We start from the raw sequence: 17,071 nt of genomic DNA on the forward strand, positions 1-17,071 counted from the left end.
TATAGAAACAATTGCAATTGAAATTTATTTAGGTATCAAATTACCTTTTAATGTCTTGATATTAATCTTTTGATTTGTTAATAGTTGTTCAACTTTAAAGAAAGGTTAATAAAAATAGATTTGATGAAAGAAAAGTTAACTATAAATGAAAAGAATGATTTAAAATTAAAAAAAGATGGATATTTCTTGAAGAAATTTGATGTCCAAGAAGAAAAACTAGAAAAAAAAAACACATTTTAACATCATCAAAGATTTCAATGTTACTACCATGAAATGAGATTAATAAAAAAGAAATATAATGAAAGAATTAAATAGAAAAAGAAAGAAAAATGAAGCACTAAAAAAAGACAATTAAATCTTGAATTTAAAATTCAAATAAAGAGCTATTAAGATAAAGAAGAATGTTAATATTTGCTTCATTTTATTTTAATTAATTTGTAAATAATCTTTTAATTTTTTAAACGTTCTATACAAAATATAAAAAAGGAATTTAATTATTATTAATATTCTATTCGACATATAGAATATTTTACTCCAAGTATAAAATATCAAAATAAAATAAATAACAAATTCTTTCATAATAATATATATAATAAAAATAAAATAAATAAGAACCTCAAATATTATATATTTCTTATATCATCAACAAAGCTATTTATTACAATAAAGTATCACGATCTTCCTCTAGGATGAGTTCAACCCCATTGTTTGTTTCTAAATTCCGTAGCGTGTCATACATTTGTTTCGAGCATTCCCTTACATTTACTCTTCTCAAGCCACTCAAAGACCAAAGTTCATTTGGGAGATCATCTAAGCTTTCACAATTGTAGATGATCAAACTTTGAAGCCTTGACATTCCACCATTGCCTAATTTCCACTTTTCAAGACTCAAATATGCCATTTCAAAAACTTCCAATTTTGGGAAGCTGCCTTCCACACAATTCAGGTCAAAGGAATCCCCCTTATATAGAGGTCCCCAAAGTTCCAAAATTTTGAGTTTGGTGAGATTTCCCAAACCATTCATCCCCTCATCAGTAATGCGGTTAATCTCTGACAACTCTAACTCCATAACGTTTGGAGGAAATGTGAATGCACAAGTCAGAAGGTCAAAAACATTTTCAATAATTAAGAAAGTTATACAATTGAACTGCCCTAGGCTTTGCAACAGTTCTTTCGGCTTGCAACCTTTGTCATAAATATCCCAGAGGACAATCTCTAACTTACTCAAATGACTTGATTGTTGTAGGCTTTGCAACAATTTGGTTATTTCATCATCTTTGTATTCAGAAGTCACACACAACCTTATCATCTTAAGATTGGGGAATGTTCCTTTCTTTATCAGAGATGTTGCTTGTCTGTTGACTACGAGGTCAGAGATGGTTTGAAGATTCCACATCTTCTCATCTGATCCTGAACAATTGCCTCGTAGCTTGATAGGCCCTCGTGCATTCAAATGCCTTAAATGTTTAAGTTTCCACATTTCGACTGGGAAAGAAATTTCAGTCACATACCTCCAATTACTTAGGTCTATGATTTGTAGATTCCAAAGGTGAAGTATTGAAGATGGAACAAATGTAAAATCAGATGTTGCTTCAATTCTCAAGTACCTTAAGTGGATAAAGTTCCCTAAATTAGAAAGGGTGCTAAGCCAGGTTGGTCCAAGCTCCAACACTCGAACCAATTTGAAGTCTTTTGAAAGCCATTTCCACTGCTTCCCAGTACCAAAGTCATCTTGGCCAAATAAGAACAGGGATCGGATACATGAATGATCATTGTTGCTCGAAGAAATGTAATGACCCACCTTACAGTGAATGGATAGTCTACGAGGTTTTGTCGGGATTAGAATGTTATTGTCTGTGCAAATTTCAAAAACTTTGTCCTCTTTACTCTCTGATATGCAGAGGTCTCGAAGAAGATCATGAACGTGAACATCTCTATTAGTCTTCCCTTTTGCTACTTGGACCAAACTACGATCGATGAGCTCATACAAGTAGTCTTCAGCAACTTCATCTGGATCTCTATTCCCTGTATCTTGTATAAAACCCTCGGCAACCCATTTTTGCAATAATGGCGTAACAGGGATTTGAAAGTCTTCAGGAAATATCCCAAGATAGAGAAAGCATGGTTTTAATCTCCTTGGCAAGTTGTCATAGCTGAGTTTGAGAACTATATCCTTCACTTGGGTATGATCTCGAGTGAGATACCAATTAACATGACCCACCACTTTTGACCATTCTCTGTGTGATTTTTCCTTGTAGGCTAGCAGTCCTGCTAAGACAATGATGGAGAGCGGCAAACCACGACAACTTTGAACCATTTGCTTTCCAAGAGCCTCCAAATCAGAAGGGTAGTCTTCACCCCTAAACACTTTCCTGCAAAACAACTCCCAACTTTCTTCTTCACTCAGGAACTGCAGATAGTAAGGAAGATCATGGGAAGTATGCAGTGCCACCTCTTTCAAACGACTAGTGATCAATACTCTGCTGCCTCTGTTGTTGTCCGGAAAAACATCTTGCACCTCGTCCCAATCTTGCCTTTTCCACAGGTCATCTACCACCACAAGATATGTTCTACTCTCCAAGCTGTTTCGCACCAGTTTCTTCAGCTCCTCCTCACTCAAGCTACTATTGTCTTGAGTGCTTTTCTTTCCTTTCTTCTTGCCTCTGCATTGTTGTTCAAAATTTGGCATCAAATGCTTAAGAAGGCCAAGCAAAAGCTCCCTAACTCTGCACTCGTTTGACACATAAACCCACGCTCGACACTCGAAGTGTTGCTGCACCTCGCTGCTGTTATAGACCTTCCGAGCAAGGGTGGTCTTGCCCAATCCCCCCATGCCAATGATAGAGACAACTTTACGATTTGAACCACCTTCCAAGATTCGTTTGATGATATCCTTGGAGTCATCGACAAAGCCAACCACATTTTCTTCCTCTACATCTCTTCTTAGCTTGTGTAATGATTGCGCCCTTTCCTTCTCCTCCTCCTCTTCTGCTGCAGATTGATTATTGATTTCTTTGAAAGCATCATATTTGTCCTTGTTGTCGCGTATTTCGTTGAGAGTGGTTTTCATCTTGTCTACTTTGTCGGCTACGTCATGGAGCAACCTTACTTGGCCAAAGCCATGAAGCATCCTCCCGAGCATGGTTCTCCTCTTGTAAATGGCAACTTTGGCTACGAAAGTGTCGATGACATCCTCAGCTAGGTGGGCCACATCTCTGATTTGGTTCACCACTGTATTTGAAATTCCTTTCTTTCTCTTTGAGGTATTGAGAAGTTCGTTGATCATTTGAAGCTCGTTCTGGAGGGACTGGACCCTGTCCTTCACGCCATACAGCAAGTTAGCTTCACGTGCCACAAGCTCAGATAAGTGATCCAAAACAAAGGAAACTACACTGTCTGCCATTACAGCATAGACGTGCCTGCAGATTTTGATCTGTGCTTGGATAATGTGTTTGTGGTTGGTGATGGAAGAACAACAATGGATTGTAGCTTGCAGCCACATCCTAAGATATATCTGAATATATATTATCGAAAGAAAAGTGATTGCAATAATTAATTTACAAAGAATATCTGGTTTTATTTTTGCATTGACTTAGAGTCAGCCATGATTGTGGTTGAACTGAAGCTTCCACTCATTTTCAAAGTTGAGTTGGAGCGCATATTGCTGAGTCAGAATGCACCTTCCTGCTACGTGCATGTCACCTTCTACTTTACTTTTATGAGCCACGTTATTAGATGCAATCAAACAACATATATACCCTACCAATTTCTCATCATTAATATCTTATATTCACAATTTACATACAAAAACTAATTAATGTACTAAATATGTTAATAATTAATATGAAAAGTGGTTGCAATAATTAATTTAAAAAGACTTGGGGTCAAGAGTTATTGTTTTATATTTTTCCATTGCTTTTTCGTCCACAATGAATAAAGTTTTACCTTCCACTCATTTAAGTTCACATTGCAGCTTCGTGGTATGTGCATTGCACCTTCTACTCATTTGTCAAATTGCAATATAATATTTCCACGTTGAGAGTGCAATAGAATAATATATGTGTAAATCATTGATATGCTTTTCCACATTTTGTGACTACTTAATTCTTCTAAGCCACACTGTTTCATATCTTATCGTCCAAACCAATCAAAATTACAGAGACACAGTCCAACCTCTCTCTCTCTCTCTTCTCTCTCTCTATATATATGAAAATTTAAGAAACAGTAAAAAGATCACTGAATATTAAAAATCATACAAATTTTAATGAATTGTTTATTTTATTGATTGAATTTTATAAAATTTGCATGATTTTTTATTTATATATAATTGTCATTATATAAAACAAATTCTATTTATATACTCATTCAAACTTTTTCTCAATTTCAACTCTGATAAAAGTAGAACTCTATCTTCCAATTTCAATCTTTTTTTTATTTAGGCATAACTAATTGTATTGCGTTATTTTTCTGAATTATGGTTTTCTACAAACAATTTTTAGATTATTTATTATTATTGTTATTATATATGATTGTTCGATAAATCAAAATTTTATATAAGACTCTACAATCATTCTATGTAAATCATTAGTATAGGTCATAATATTTTTTTTTGGGTAGATTTTATCTATATATATAGATTATGTAATTAATAATTGATTTCACAAGCTGGGATAAGTGATCTAAAACAAAGGAAACTACACTGTCTGCCATTACAGCGTTGATGTGTATGTAGAGTTTGATCTGTGCTTTGATGGTGTGTTTGTGGTTGGTGATGGAACAAGAGAAAGCAATGGATTGTAGCTTGCAACCAAACACTAAAGGATATCGAAATATATATTATGAAAGTGGGTGCAATAAATAATTTAAAAAGACTTTGGTTCAAGAGTTCTGGTTTTATATTTTGTTATAGATTTAGCGTGAACCACGAATAATGAAAAGTCTCTGCAATAAATAATTTAAAAAGACTTGGGTTCAAGAATTCTTGTTTTATATTCTTCTATAGGTTTTGCGTAAACCATGAATAATGGAAAGTGTGGGTGCAGTAAATAATTTTAAAAGACTTGGGTTCAAGAGTTCTTGTTTTATATTTTTCCATTCATTTTTCGTCAACCATAAATAATCTCTATAGAATTCCATATATATAGAGATTCTATTATAGTATTCTATTAAAAGAACTTCTTATAATATTCAATCAAGATTATATAAATTATTTTTAAGAATGCATTAAAATCATATGATATTTAAATTAAATTTAAGAAACAGTAAAAAAAGCATTGAATATTAAAAATCATACAAATTTTAATGAATTGTTATTTTATTGATTTTTTCTATAAAAATTGCATATTTTTTATTTATATATAATTGTCATTATATAAAAAAAATCCATATATATATACTCATTCAAACTTTTTCTTCAACTCTGATAATAGTAGAACTCTATCTTCCAATATTTCAATATTTTTTGCTTTACATACAAGTAATTGTTTGCGTTATTTTTCTGAATTATGGTTTTCTACAAACAATTACTTAATTTTGTTATTATTATATATTAACTACCAATTATTTATATTTTAAATTTGATAGAAAAACCTTGATTGCTAATTAGTACCAATTTAGAAACTATTTAACCTAATAAAAACTAATTTATAAACCAAATTTTGTTTAGTCTCTAAAATAATCTTTAATTTAGTCAATATAACAACTAATTATTTTTTTTCTAAAAATTAGTTTCTATTTCATTGTGTTTTCTTATAGTAAAAAAAGAATTCGTATAAAATTTAGTTATTCATATCAGGTTAAAATTACACAAAAGTTTTCTCTAAACAAATCTAAAGTGAGGTATTGACTCTACACTTATTTACGTGCACCTCCAAACATATAAAAACGTTACTTACAAACGCAATCCAAACATAAAAATTTAATGAAATTTAATGAAAGACATAAAAAAAAATAGTTCATCCACTTTATAATATGGTTATTTGCCTATATAATATTTTAAGAGATTTTTTGTTTTTCCACTTTTATGAGTAGTTAATCTATCTAGCTACATGTTTATTTATACCTTTAGGAGAAACAATAAATTTAAAAAATATGTTTTTTTTGTTAAGAGCACTTAAGGATGAAAATAATTATAAATTTTATTTATTTAATTATTTATCTATTTATGTTGGATTGTGACTTATTTGTATAAAGTAAGATGAAGATTCATGAAAAAATTAGTATTCTTAAATATGACATTACTTACTTTTAAAGAGTTCTTATTAGGTATGACAATACGAGATGGGTCATGCAGGTCCGTCCGTAATCCACTAACAAAAGGCGTGGGTGAATTCAGTAATTTTACTCGCCAACCCGTTTAAGCTTCCCACATAAAGCACAACCCGCGTGGGTCAATAGTGGGATAGGATGGGCTGACCCGCTGATCTGCACACAAACAAAATGTAAAGTTGTGTATTTATGTCAAACACCAATATTTGAATAGATTCAAAATATAGAAAGAGAAACATGTCAATAATATTTTTTCAAATTTGACTAAACTAGTTGAATCATCATTTCATTTCTTTCTTATGATGTATGGTGGGAGTATGATCATATTTTATAAATATAGAAAGAAAGAAAAATCAACAATGTTTCTTCAAATTGGATTAAACTAGTTAAACCATCATTTTTTTTTCTGTTTATTAGAATCGTATTTTATTTTGTATAATGACCATTTATTTTGTATGATGACTAGGTTGAATCATTAATTTTAATTATATGTTTATTTTATATTATCCGATAATGTTTTAATTTTGAAATTGAATTGGAATGAATGAGAAATGTATTGGATAGTGTCTTTGTGGTTGGTAATGGAAAAAGAGAAACCGTGATTTACATAGGACTGGTGATAATTTAAAAAGACTTGGGGTCAAGAGTTATTGTTTTATATTTTTCCATTGATTTTTCGTCAACCATGAATAATGAAAAGTGGATGCGATAAATAATTTAAAAAGACTTGGGTTCAAGAATTCTTGTTCTACATTTTTCTATAGATTTTGTGTGAACCGTGAATATTGGAAAGTGGGTGCAGTAAATAATTTAAGAAGACTTGGGTTCAAGAATTCTGGTTTTATATTTTTCCATTGATTTTTCGTCAACAATGAATAATGTTGAACTGATTTAAGTTCACATTGCACCTTCTACTCAATTGCCAAATTGCAATATAATATTTCCTCCTTCACGAGATGCAATAGAATAATATATATACTTTAAATATATATTGCTTGGTGGTTGGATAAAATAGACTAAATATATATATCCTACCAATTTCTCATCACTCATATCTAATATTCACAAATAACACATCAAAACTTATCAATATACTAAATATGTTCAAAAATATTATTTTGGTTAGTTAATAAGATCAATTGAAGTTTAAAAATACTATTTTTTCCATAAAAGCTACGTATTATAGTATTCAATTAAATAAATTCTTATAATATTCACACTACTACAAGAAAATAAGTAAATAGAAATTAATTTTATAGACCAAAATAATTAGTTATTATTTGACTAAATTAGAGATATTTTATAAACTAAAATATTATTGTTATCCAAAATAGTTTCTATTATTAATAAAAAATTATAAAATGGTTAAATACCAATTTAGAAATCATTTAAAAAAAAATTAATAATAGAAAATTTTTTAGATATGAATAATTTTTTAGTATCTAAATTAGTATATAATTTAATCAATACAGTAACTAATTATTTTTTATTTCTAAATTTAGTTATTATTTAATAATTTTCTTATAATGTATATATTATATATTATATATTTATATATATAATACAATTGAAATCAGGTTAATATATTTTCTTTAACTTTTTAGGTTTATCTCACTTACATTGTTTCATTGAAATACGTCGTTTCATTAAAAAAAAGTCATCTACTCCTATACTGGTATGGCCGACCGACATGCTGACGTGTCTTGGTCATCCTGACCGAACTGATCGAGACACCCACGGACGGTCTGGCTGACCGACACATATAACCATTAACGCTCAAACCAAGGTCAGTGAAGCTAAACTATCATTAAGAATTATGTAATGCAACCATAAGTGTGATCCATTCCACTAATCAGGTCCAATGAGATAAGCCCATTAAAATAATATAAATAGCACACATTCCAAGGAACAAGGTACGTCATTATTACTATACACCTACCAGAGTGTCGAACGTCCTCTTTACTGACTTGAGCGTCGGAGTGCCTATTGCAGGTACTTCCCCCATTTGGCATTCACCCGAGACTGAGAGCCGAAGGAGTAGCATGAAGGCGAGAAGGATCCCAACGACACCCTAGCAACTTGCTCGAGGAAAGGAGGAAGACAAAGACTTCAATAGCTCTTTAGGTCTCATCTCCCTAGCAGGAACAATTGGCGCCCACCGTGAGGCCGAGAGAAAATAGATGGTCTCAACCAGAAGCATGGAAAGGATGACTGATGCCGACCAGACATTGTTGTTGTCTCTGTAGAGAGAGATGGCCGAGATGAATAGGAGGACAGAGGAAGCTGTCCAGAAGAACGAACAAGAGATGCAGGCTCTCCGAAGGGAGAATGAAGAGATGAAGAAGAAGCTGATGGAGGGAGGACTGTCCACTGGGCCGACCAATGTCGTCGACAGGTCCTTCACCTCTCCTCCCACATCGAGACCGGTAGAGGAGACAAGAGACAAGGTTCCCACCCACGAGATGGAGGGAGAATCTTTTATCAACAAGTCGGTCAGGACGACCATCACCATGGACTTGGTCCGCCGACACCCATTCACCAACCCTATCATTGAAGTCCCACTACCAGACAAGTGGAAGGATTTCAACCGAGATCGATATGACGGGTCTACCGACCTGGACGAGCACATGGATGCCTACACCACCCATATGAGTCTCTACACCTCAGACGATGCAGTGTTGTGTCGAGTGATTCCCTCATCGCTAAAGAGAGCAACCCTTAGCTGGTTTACCAAGCTCCCACCTAACTCCATTGATAGCTTCGCCACACTCGTGACGAAGTTCGAGACTCAGTTTGCCACCAGCAGGTCACACAACCTGACCTCCATCGCCCTGGTACGCATCCGCCAAGAGAAGGGAGAGTTGTTGAGAACCTTTGTTGATAGGTTCAACAAAGTGGCAATGAGCATCTGGAACCTCAGCCCAGACGTTGTGTCATGCATCACATGCTGGCAGCCCTGCGCCCAGGACCCTTTGCTGACAACCTGTGCATGCAATCAGTCGCCAGCTTGGACGAGATGAGGAAGAAAGCCGCCAAGTATATGCAGCTGGAAGAGCTCAGAGAATTCCGCAACCAGGCCCGTGCCGAGGCTAATGGAGAGAAGAACAAGGAAGAGAAGGACCGCCAAGGCCGATTAGGCCAGCGGGGTGACAGACGCAGAGATAATAGAGATCGAGCAATCTGATTCTCGAGATACACACCTTTGACGACCGAGAGGGGAAGGATTCTAGACGAGGCACTCAACGCCGAGTTGATCCCTCCTCCCAGAAAGGTGGCAAGCCCAAACAATGTCGACCGAAGAAAGTAGTGTCGGTATCACCAGAACAGCGAGCACTCCAGTGAGGAATGCCAGGCTTTGAAAGGTAAGATTGAAGAGCTCATCCAGGATAGGCACTTGCGCTGATTCGTCAGGAATGGCCGAGACGCAGGATGCTCACCTCGTAGAGAGGAGCCCTCCAAGAGAAGGAGATCACCCGGGGCCGAGATGACCAAGACCGCGGGGACGATCCTCCCAGGGAGGCCGAAAGAAGAGGTAACCGAGAGGTTATCAACACCATAGCCAGCGGCTTTGTTGGAGGAGGAAGTACCAACAACGCCCTATGCTAGAATATCTGGATATAGAGGAGACGTGGTCCCAATATTCAATTTATTTTGCAGGGGTGTTGATATTGTTTAAAGTTGTAAAAATATTAGATTTTGATTGTTTAGTATGTAAGTGTTGATTTTTTTATGTTAAATAGGATTTTAAATGTCGTGGATTTCGTTTTGAAAGAAATTGTACGATGAAAATGGTATGGAATTGAATTCATACATTTTGGATAATGTAAATGTATGAACTGATGTTTATTGGTGTATTAAGTACTGATGTTTATGTGGTAACAGAGATCTCCGAGCTTCACTGATAATTTAAATCACATACACTAAGATATCAGGTGGTGAGAAGTTGATGGGGGAGTTCATCACACCGTGACATATGAGATGCATGACTTGGGTTGTATTGAACTTACCATGATCATTTCTCTTGAATTCACTAGTAATATTTGGATCAGGTGTTAGTTTCTGATAAGACTTACTTGATAAGGGTCTTCCAGAATGCATCAGTTGTTATTCTATTTGTTGAATATTCTGAATGTGTGCATTTGTGTGAGATCTATGTGATTGTTTTATGTTGGGATTTGAACAAGATTGAATAATTGAGAAATTAATCCATGTAATTTGATTTTTTCTTTTGATTTAATTGTGTATATTATAAAAATTTATTTTCACTAATTTACCCTTGTTTTTCTTACTGTGTTGTCAACTGCGATGACCGTATCATACAAATGTCGAAGGTTATGGAAGTTTTAAGATATTCTTTTGAACCTTATATTGTAAATATTTATATTTTTATAAGTCACAATCATGTATTAAGAATATTTTGAAAAACTATAAACTCGTATATAAACATAAAATTTGTATTGTAATAATTAGATGAATTTCGTGTTACATAGCCAATTTAATTTGATTGCCTTAATAATTTTAAAACAAAGTATAGGTATTATGTATAATACAATTGAAATCAATTTGGCTTAATATATTTTCTTTAACTTCTTACGTTTATCTTACTTACATCTTTTCATTGAAAGACGCCGTTTCATTAAAAAGAAAAGAAAAACGACATCTTCTTCCTTTCCCACATAATCTCATATTTGAAAATTCCTATTTGAAACATTAATTAATCTCGTAACCTTTAAATGCAGTAGAAATATTTTATATATTAGTAATAGTTTAAATGTAGAGTGAGAAAAGATAAATATTTAGATTTTTTTTTTCCTATAAAATCATTTGTCTTACAAATTGTAACTTTTTTTGTTTAATCTATTTCTTTCATATTAGATTCATTGAAAAATAATATGATTATATGCCTATATAATATTGTAAGAGATTTTTTTTGTTTTTCCACATTGTATGAGTAGTTAATCTATCTAGCCACATGTTTATTTATACCTTTAGGAGAAACAACAAATTTAAAAAATAAGTTTTTTTTTGTTAAGAGCACTTGAGGATGGAAATAATTATAAATTTTATTTATTTAATTATTTATCTATTTATTTTTGGATTGTGACCTGTCACTACAAGAAAATCATGAAATAGAAACCAATTTTTAGAAACCAAAATAATTAGTTTCAATAGGAACTAAAATAGAGACCATTTTAGAAACTAACAAAAAAATTGGTTTCTAAATTAGTTTCTATTATTTTCTATTATTGTTAAATAGTTTCTAAATTGGTATCTAATTAGCAACTAAGGTTTTAGATACCAATTATTTAGTTTCTAAATTTAGTCTCTAAAACCTTGGTTGCTAATTAGATACCAATTTAGAAATTATTTAACAATAATAGAAAATAATAGAAACTAATTTAAAAACCAAATTTCTTTTTAGTTTCTAAAATGGTCTCTAATTTAGTTACTATTGTAACTAATTATTTTGGTATCTAAAAATTGGTTTCTATTTCATAATTTTCTTGTAGTGTGTATAAAGTGAGATGAAGATTCATGAAAAAATTAGTATTTTTTAAATATGACGTTACTCACTTTTTTTAAAGAGTTCTTACAAATAAATCTATGTTTCAAAACATTTTCATTTCTTTTTAATTATTATTTTAAACATTTATTTTGATGGTTTCGAATATCTAAATTTTTTACAGATTTTAAGAATTGATATTAAACCTAATTTAGATACATAGTTCTTTCTTAATCCATTAAATATGTTAATTAAGACAAAATTGTGATGTTATTGAATTCCAAAGTATTTAGTACCATAAATGTGATAATCGAATTTATGTTAGAGTAATATCGAAATTAAAATAATGATTTCATCTAATAGAAAAAGAAGGATCTAACTTATTTTATTGAACTCTAAAATAGATATTATTTTAGATATATATATTTTTACACTTAGGACCTCTAACAATGAAAAAGTAGTTTTAAAAATAGGAAAAAACAAATTTTAAGAAAATATATAATTTATATTTTACCATACATTATTTAACTGTGTTTTATAGAATTAGTTAGAAAGTTAAAAGGATAACTGGATGTTAAACAATCAGCCACTAGCTTAAAATCAATTAACTCTAGCAGATTTTTTTTAAACAAGATTATTAAATTATAAATATTTGATTAAATTATCTTCATAAATATAAAATTATAGAAGTATATATACGCTAATATGGTACTTCATATAAATTATAGTTTTATTTTATTGTTAAAAATTTATTCCGAATATTTATCATTTTAATTTTTAACTAGTCTTAACATTTTATATTTTTTTATTTATAGATCAATCATTTTAATTATATTTTTTATATTGTGTATTATATCATTCATAGGAAGTAATATTGTAAAATATTTTCAAACAACTTTAAAATAAAATATCATATTTTTAAATAGACATACCGTTACTCAGTTAAAAACATTTTAATATTAAAAAATAGTGTCCATCAAGATCAATATTTTAAAATTTATTAGTAAACTAATGAAATGAATATTGTGAATAGGATAATCATTAAAATAAGTAGTGTGATATAAAATATTAGAAAGATAATTATATTACATAGCATTATTATTATTATTGATATGTTATATGGTAAAAAGGTAAACCACTACACAAACTGAAAACAGAAAAAGCAATTGTATAAATTAGTTGATAACAAATTCAAATGCAAAAAAAGGCTAAATGATATTTGGATATAATTTTATATATATATATATATATATATATATATGGAATAAAATAAATTACAAATTTCTCTTATCCTTACACAAATCTACTAAATATAACTCTTAAACTAAAAATCCAATCATTATATTCATCATCTCAGAAGAAGAGTTAACACTCTGTTACTAGTTGAACCCTATTGTTTATTTCCATATTTTCTAGCATGGTAGCCATTTGGTGAGATGGTTTCATTACCTGCACTTTTCTCAAGCCATTCAAAGACCAAAGTTTACTTGGAAGATCATCTAATGTTTCACAATTGTTGATGATCACACTCTGAAGCCTTAGCATTGCACCATTGCCTAATTTCCACTTTCCAAGATTCAAATATTCCATTTCAAACACTTCCAGTTGTGGGAAACTGCCTGCCAAACAATTCAGTTCAAAGGAATTCCCAAAATAACATCTATTTCCCGAAAGTCTCAAAATTTTGAGTTTGGTGAGATTTCCCAAACCATTCATCCCCTCATCAATAAAGGAGTTAATCTTTGACAACGTTAACTCCGTAACATTTGGAGGAAATGCGAGCGCAAAGGTCAGAAGGTTAAAAACATTGTCAATCTTTAAGAAAGTTAGACAATTGAACTGCTCTAGGATTTGTGAAAGTTCTTGCAGCTTGAAACCTCCTGGATAACTAGATAAGAAGATAATCTCTAACTCATTCAAAAGACTTGATTGTTGTTGTAGGCTCTGCAACAATTTGGGTAATTCACCTTCGTATTCACCAGTCACTCTCAACCCTATCCTCTTAAGATTGGGAAATGTTCCTTTTTTTATCAGAGATGTTGCTTGCCTGTTGAGTAATAGGGAAGAGATGGTTTGTAGATTCCACATCCTCTCAACTGCTCCTGAACAATTTCCTTGTAGCTCGATAGATCGTGCTGTATTCAAATGTCTTAAATATTTAAGTTTCCAAATTTGGATAGGGAAAGAAATTGGCATAACAAACCTTTTATAACCTATGTCTATGGTTTGTAGATTCCAAAGGTTAAGTATTGAAGCTGGAACAAAATCAAAATAAGTTTCTTGTATTCTCAAGTACCTTAAGTGGATAAAGTTCCCCAAATTGGAAGGGATCTTATTCAATCCGATATAACTAAACTCCATTACTCGAACTAATTTGAAGCCTTTCGAAAGCCACTTCCATTCCGTCCCATAAATAGAGTAACGTGGGTCAAAGAAGAAGAGGGATCGGATACATGAATGGTCATTGTTGCTTGAAGAAATGTAGTTACCCATGTTACTGTGAATGGACAGTCTACGAGGTTTTGTCGGGATTAGAATGTTATTGTCTGTGCAAACTTCAAAAACTTTGTCCTCTTTGCTCTCTGATATGCAAAGATCTCGAAGAAGATCATGAACCTGACATGTCTCCAAACGTCCATTAGTCTTCACTTTTGCTACTTGGACCAAACTGCGATCGATGAGTTCGTACAAGTAGTCTTCCGCAATGTCATCTAGGTCTCGATTCCCTGTATCTTGTATAAAACCCTCGGCAACCCATTTTTGCAATAATGGTGTGACAGGGATTTCAAAGTCTTCAGGAAATATCCCAAGATAGAGAAAACATTGTTTTAATCTCCTTGGCAAGTTGTCGTAGCTGAGTTTGAGAACTGTATCTGTCACCTGGGTCTCATCTTGAGTGAGATACCAATTAACATGACCCACCACTTTTGACCATTCTCTGTGTGACTTTTCCTTGTAGGCTAGCAGCCCTGCTAAGACAATGATGGAGAGCGGCAAACCTCGACAACTTTGAACCATCTGCTTTCCAAGAGCCTCCAAATCAGAAGGATAGTCTTCACCCCTAAACACTTTTCTGCAAAACAACTCCCAACTTTCTTCTCCACTGAGAAACTGAAGATAGTAAGGAAGATCATGGGCAGTATGCAGGGCCACCTCTTTCAGACGACTAGTTATCAATATTCTACTGCCTCTATTGTTGTCGGGAAAAGCATCTTGCACCTCATCCCAATCTTGCCTTTTCCACAGGTCATCTACCACCACAAGATACCTTCTACTCTCCAACTTGTTCCGCACTAGTTTCTTCAGCTCCTCCTCACTCAAGTTACTACTAGCTCGACTACTTTTTTTACCTTTCTTCTTGTCTTTGCATTGTTGATCAAAATTTGGCATCAAATGCTTAAGAAGGCCAAGCAAAAGCTCCCTAACTCTGCACTCGTTTGACACATAAACCCACGCTCGACATTCGAAGTGTTGCTTCACCTCGCTGTTGTTATAGACCTTCCGGGCAAGGGTGGTCTTGCCCAATCCCCCCATGCCAATGATAGAGACAGCTTTACGATTTGAACCACCTTCCAATAGTCGTTTGATGACAACGTTGGAGTCATGGACAAAGCCAACCACACCTTCTTCCTCCACATTTTTTCTTAGCTTGTGCAGTGATTGCGCCCTTTTCTTCTCCTCCTCCTCTTTTGCTGCGGATTGATTATTGATTTCTTCGAAAGCATCATATTTGTCCTTATTTTCGCGTATTTCGTTGAGGGTGGTTTTTATCTTGTTTACTTTGTCGGCTACGTCATGGAGCAACCTTGCTTGGGCAAAGCCATGGAGCATCCTCCCCAGCATGGTTCTCCTTTTGTAAATGGCAACTTTGGCTACGAAAGTGTCGATGACATCCTCAGCTAGGTGGGCCACATCTCTGATTTGATTCACCACTGTATTATCAATTCCCTTCTTGCTTTTTGAGGTATTGAGGAGGTCATTGATCATCTGAAGCTCGTTCTGGAGGGACTGGATCCTATCCTCCACACCATACAGCAAGTGAGCTTCGCGTGCCACAAGCTCAGATAAATGATCCAAAACAAAGGTAACTACACTGTCTGCCATTACAGCAAGGACGTGTATGTAGTGTTTGATCTGTGCTTGGATGATGTGTTTATGGTTGGTGATGGAAGAAGAGGAACCGGGTTTTAAAGAGACACAGGAGAAAGCAATGGATTGTAGCTTGCAACCAGACACTAAAGGATATCCAAATATATATTATCAATGTCTCTGCAATAAATAATTTAAAAAGACTTTGGTTCAAGAATTCTTGTTTTATATTTTTCTATAGATTTTGCGTGAACCATGAATAATGAAAGTCTCTGCAATAAATAATTTAAAAAGACTTGGGTTCAAGAATTCTTGTTTTTATATTTTTCCATTGATTTTTCGTCAACAATGAATAGTGTTTAACTGATTTAAGTACACATTGCACCTTCCTGGTATGTGCACTGCACCTTCTACTCTATGTGTAAATCATTGATTTGTTTTTCCACATTTTGTGACTACTTAATTCATCTACCCACAATTTTTCAACTTTATCGTCCAAACCAATCAAAATTGCAGAGACACATAAAAAAAAAAAAATCAAAAAAAAAAAATCAAAAAAAAAAATCAAAAAAAATAAATAAAAAAAATAAATAAATAAATATATATATATATATATATATATATATATATATATACTTTAAATATGTATTGCTTGGTGGTTGGATGAAATAGACTAAATATATATCCTAGCAATTTCTCGTCACTCGTGATCTTATATTCACAAATAACACATAAAAACTTATCAATATATTAAATATGTTAAAAAAATTATTTTGGTTAGTTAATAAGGTCAACTGAAGTTTAAAAATAATAATTTGTCCATAAAAGGTACGTATATAGTATTCGATTAAAATAAATTCTTATAATATTCAATCAAGATTATATGAATTATTTTTAAGAATGAAATAAAATCACATGTTTGTTCGATAAATAAAAATAATGTTTTTTAAAAAAAATTTAGTTTGTATACACATTATTAAATCAACACTTTGTTTCTCCTGATATTTTTTAATTTTTAAACATTTTTTTTTTAAATATGTAACACCCAAATTTTTTTAGAAATAAAAGTCTTTGAAGAGAGAGTTTGTGTAGCAAATAGTTATTTATACAAGGTTAAAATTATCCAAAAGTTTTATTTACAAAGCAAACCTAAAGTGAGGTATTGACCCTACACATGTTAAGATGCATCTCCAAACACATGAAAACATTACT

The 17,071-nt window shown here is 32.5% G+C and overlaps 2 protein-coding genes across 3 annotated transcripts; both read right to left on the reverse strand.

Annotated features, from left to right (window-relative positions):
• Positions 1-604: 604 nt before the first annotated feature.
• On the reverse strand, positions 605-3,642 carry LOC137825733 (disease resistance protein RPP13-like). The gene has a single exon (XM_068631527.1). It carries the CDS (start codon positions 3,500-3,502, stop codon positions 659-661), a length of 2,844 nt encoding a protein of 947 aa, XP_068487628.1. The 5' UTR covers positions 3,503-3,642; the 3' UTR covers positions 605-658.
• Positions 3,643-12,966: 9,324 nt separating this feature from the next.
• LOC137825816 (disease resistance protein RPP13-like) lies at positions 12,967-16,051 on the reverse strand. Of its 2 annotated transcripts, XM_068631713.1 has the most exons (2): positions 14,067-16,045; positions 13,729-13,905 (listed from the first exon to the last, which is right to left on the reverse strand). In XM_068631713.1, exons 1-2 carry the CDS (start codon positions 15,872-15,874, stop codon positions 13,863-13,865), a joined length of 1,851 nt encoding a protein of 616 aa, XP_068487814.1. In that variant the 5' UTR covers positions 15,875-16,045; the 3' UTR covers positions 13,729-13,862. The 2 variants fall into 2 exon arrangements, with proteins under 2 accessions (XP_068487736.1, XP_068487814.1); XM_068631635.1 differs by having other exon boundaries at positions 12,967-16,051.
• Positions 16,052-17,071: the final 1,020 nt, after the last annotated feature.

The sequence above is a fragment of the Phaseolus vulgaris genome, chromosome 11, assembly GCF_000499845.2.
Source record: "Phaseolus vulgaris cultivar G19833 chromosome 11, P. vulgaris v2.0, whole genome shotgun sequence".
NCBI lineage: Eukaryota > Viridiplantae > Streptophyta > Magnoliopsida > Fabales > Fabaceae > Phaseolus > Phaseolus vulgaris.

Bases quoted from the DNA above. Each gene is read 5' to 3' on its own strand.
- LOC137825816 (XM_068631635.1), bottom strand. From the start codon at position 15,874: ATGGCAGACAGTGTAGTTACCTTTGTTTTGGATCATTTATCTGAGCTT.
- LOC137825733 (XM_068631527.1), bottom strand. From the start codon at position 3,502: ATGTGGCTGCAAGCTACAATCCATTGTTGTTCTTCCATCACCAACCAC.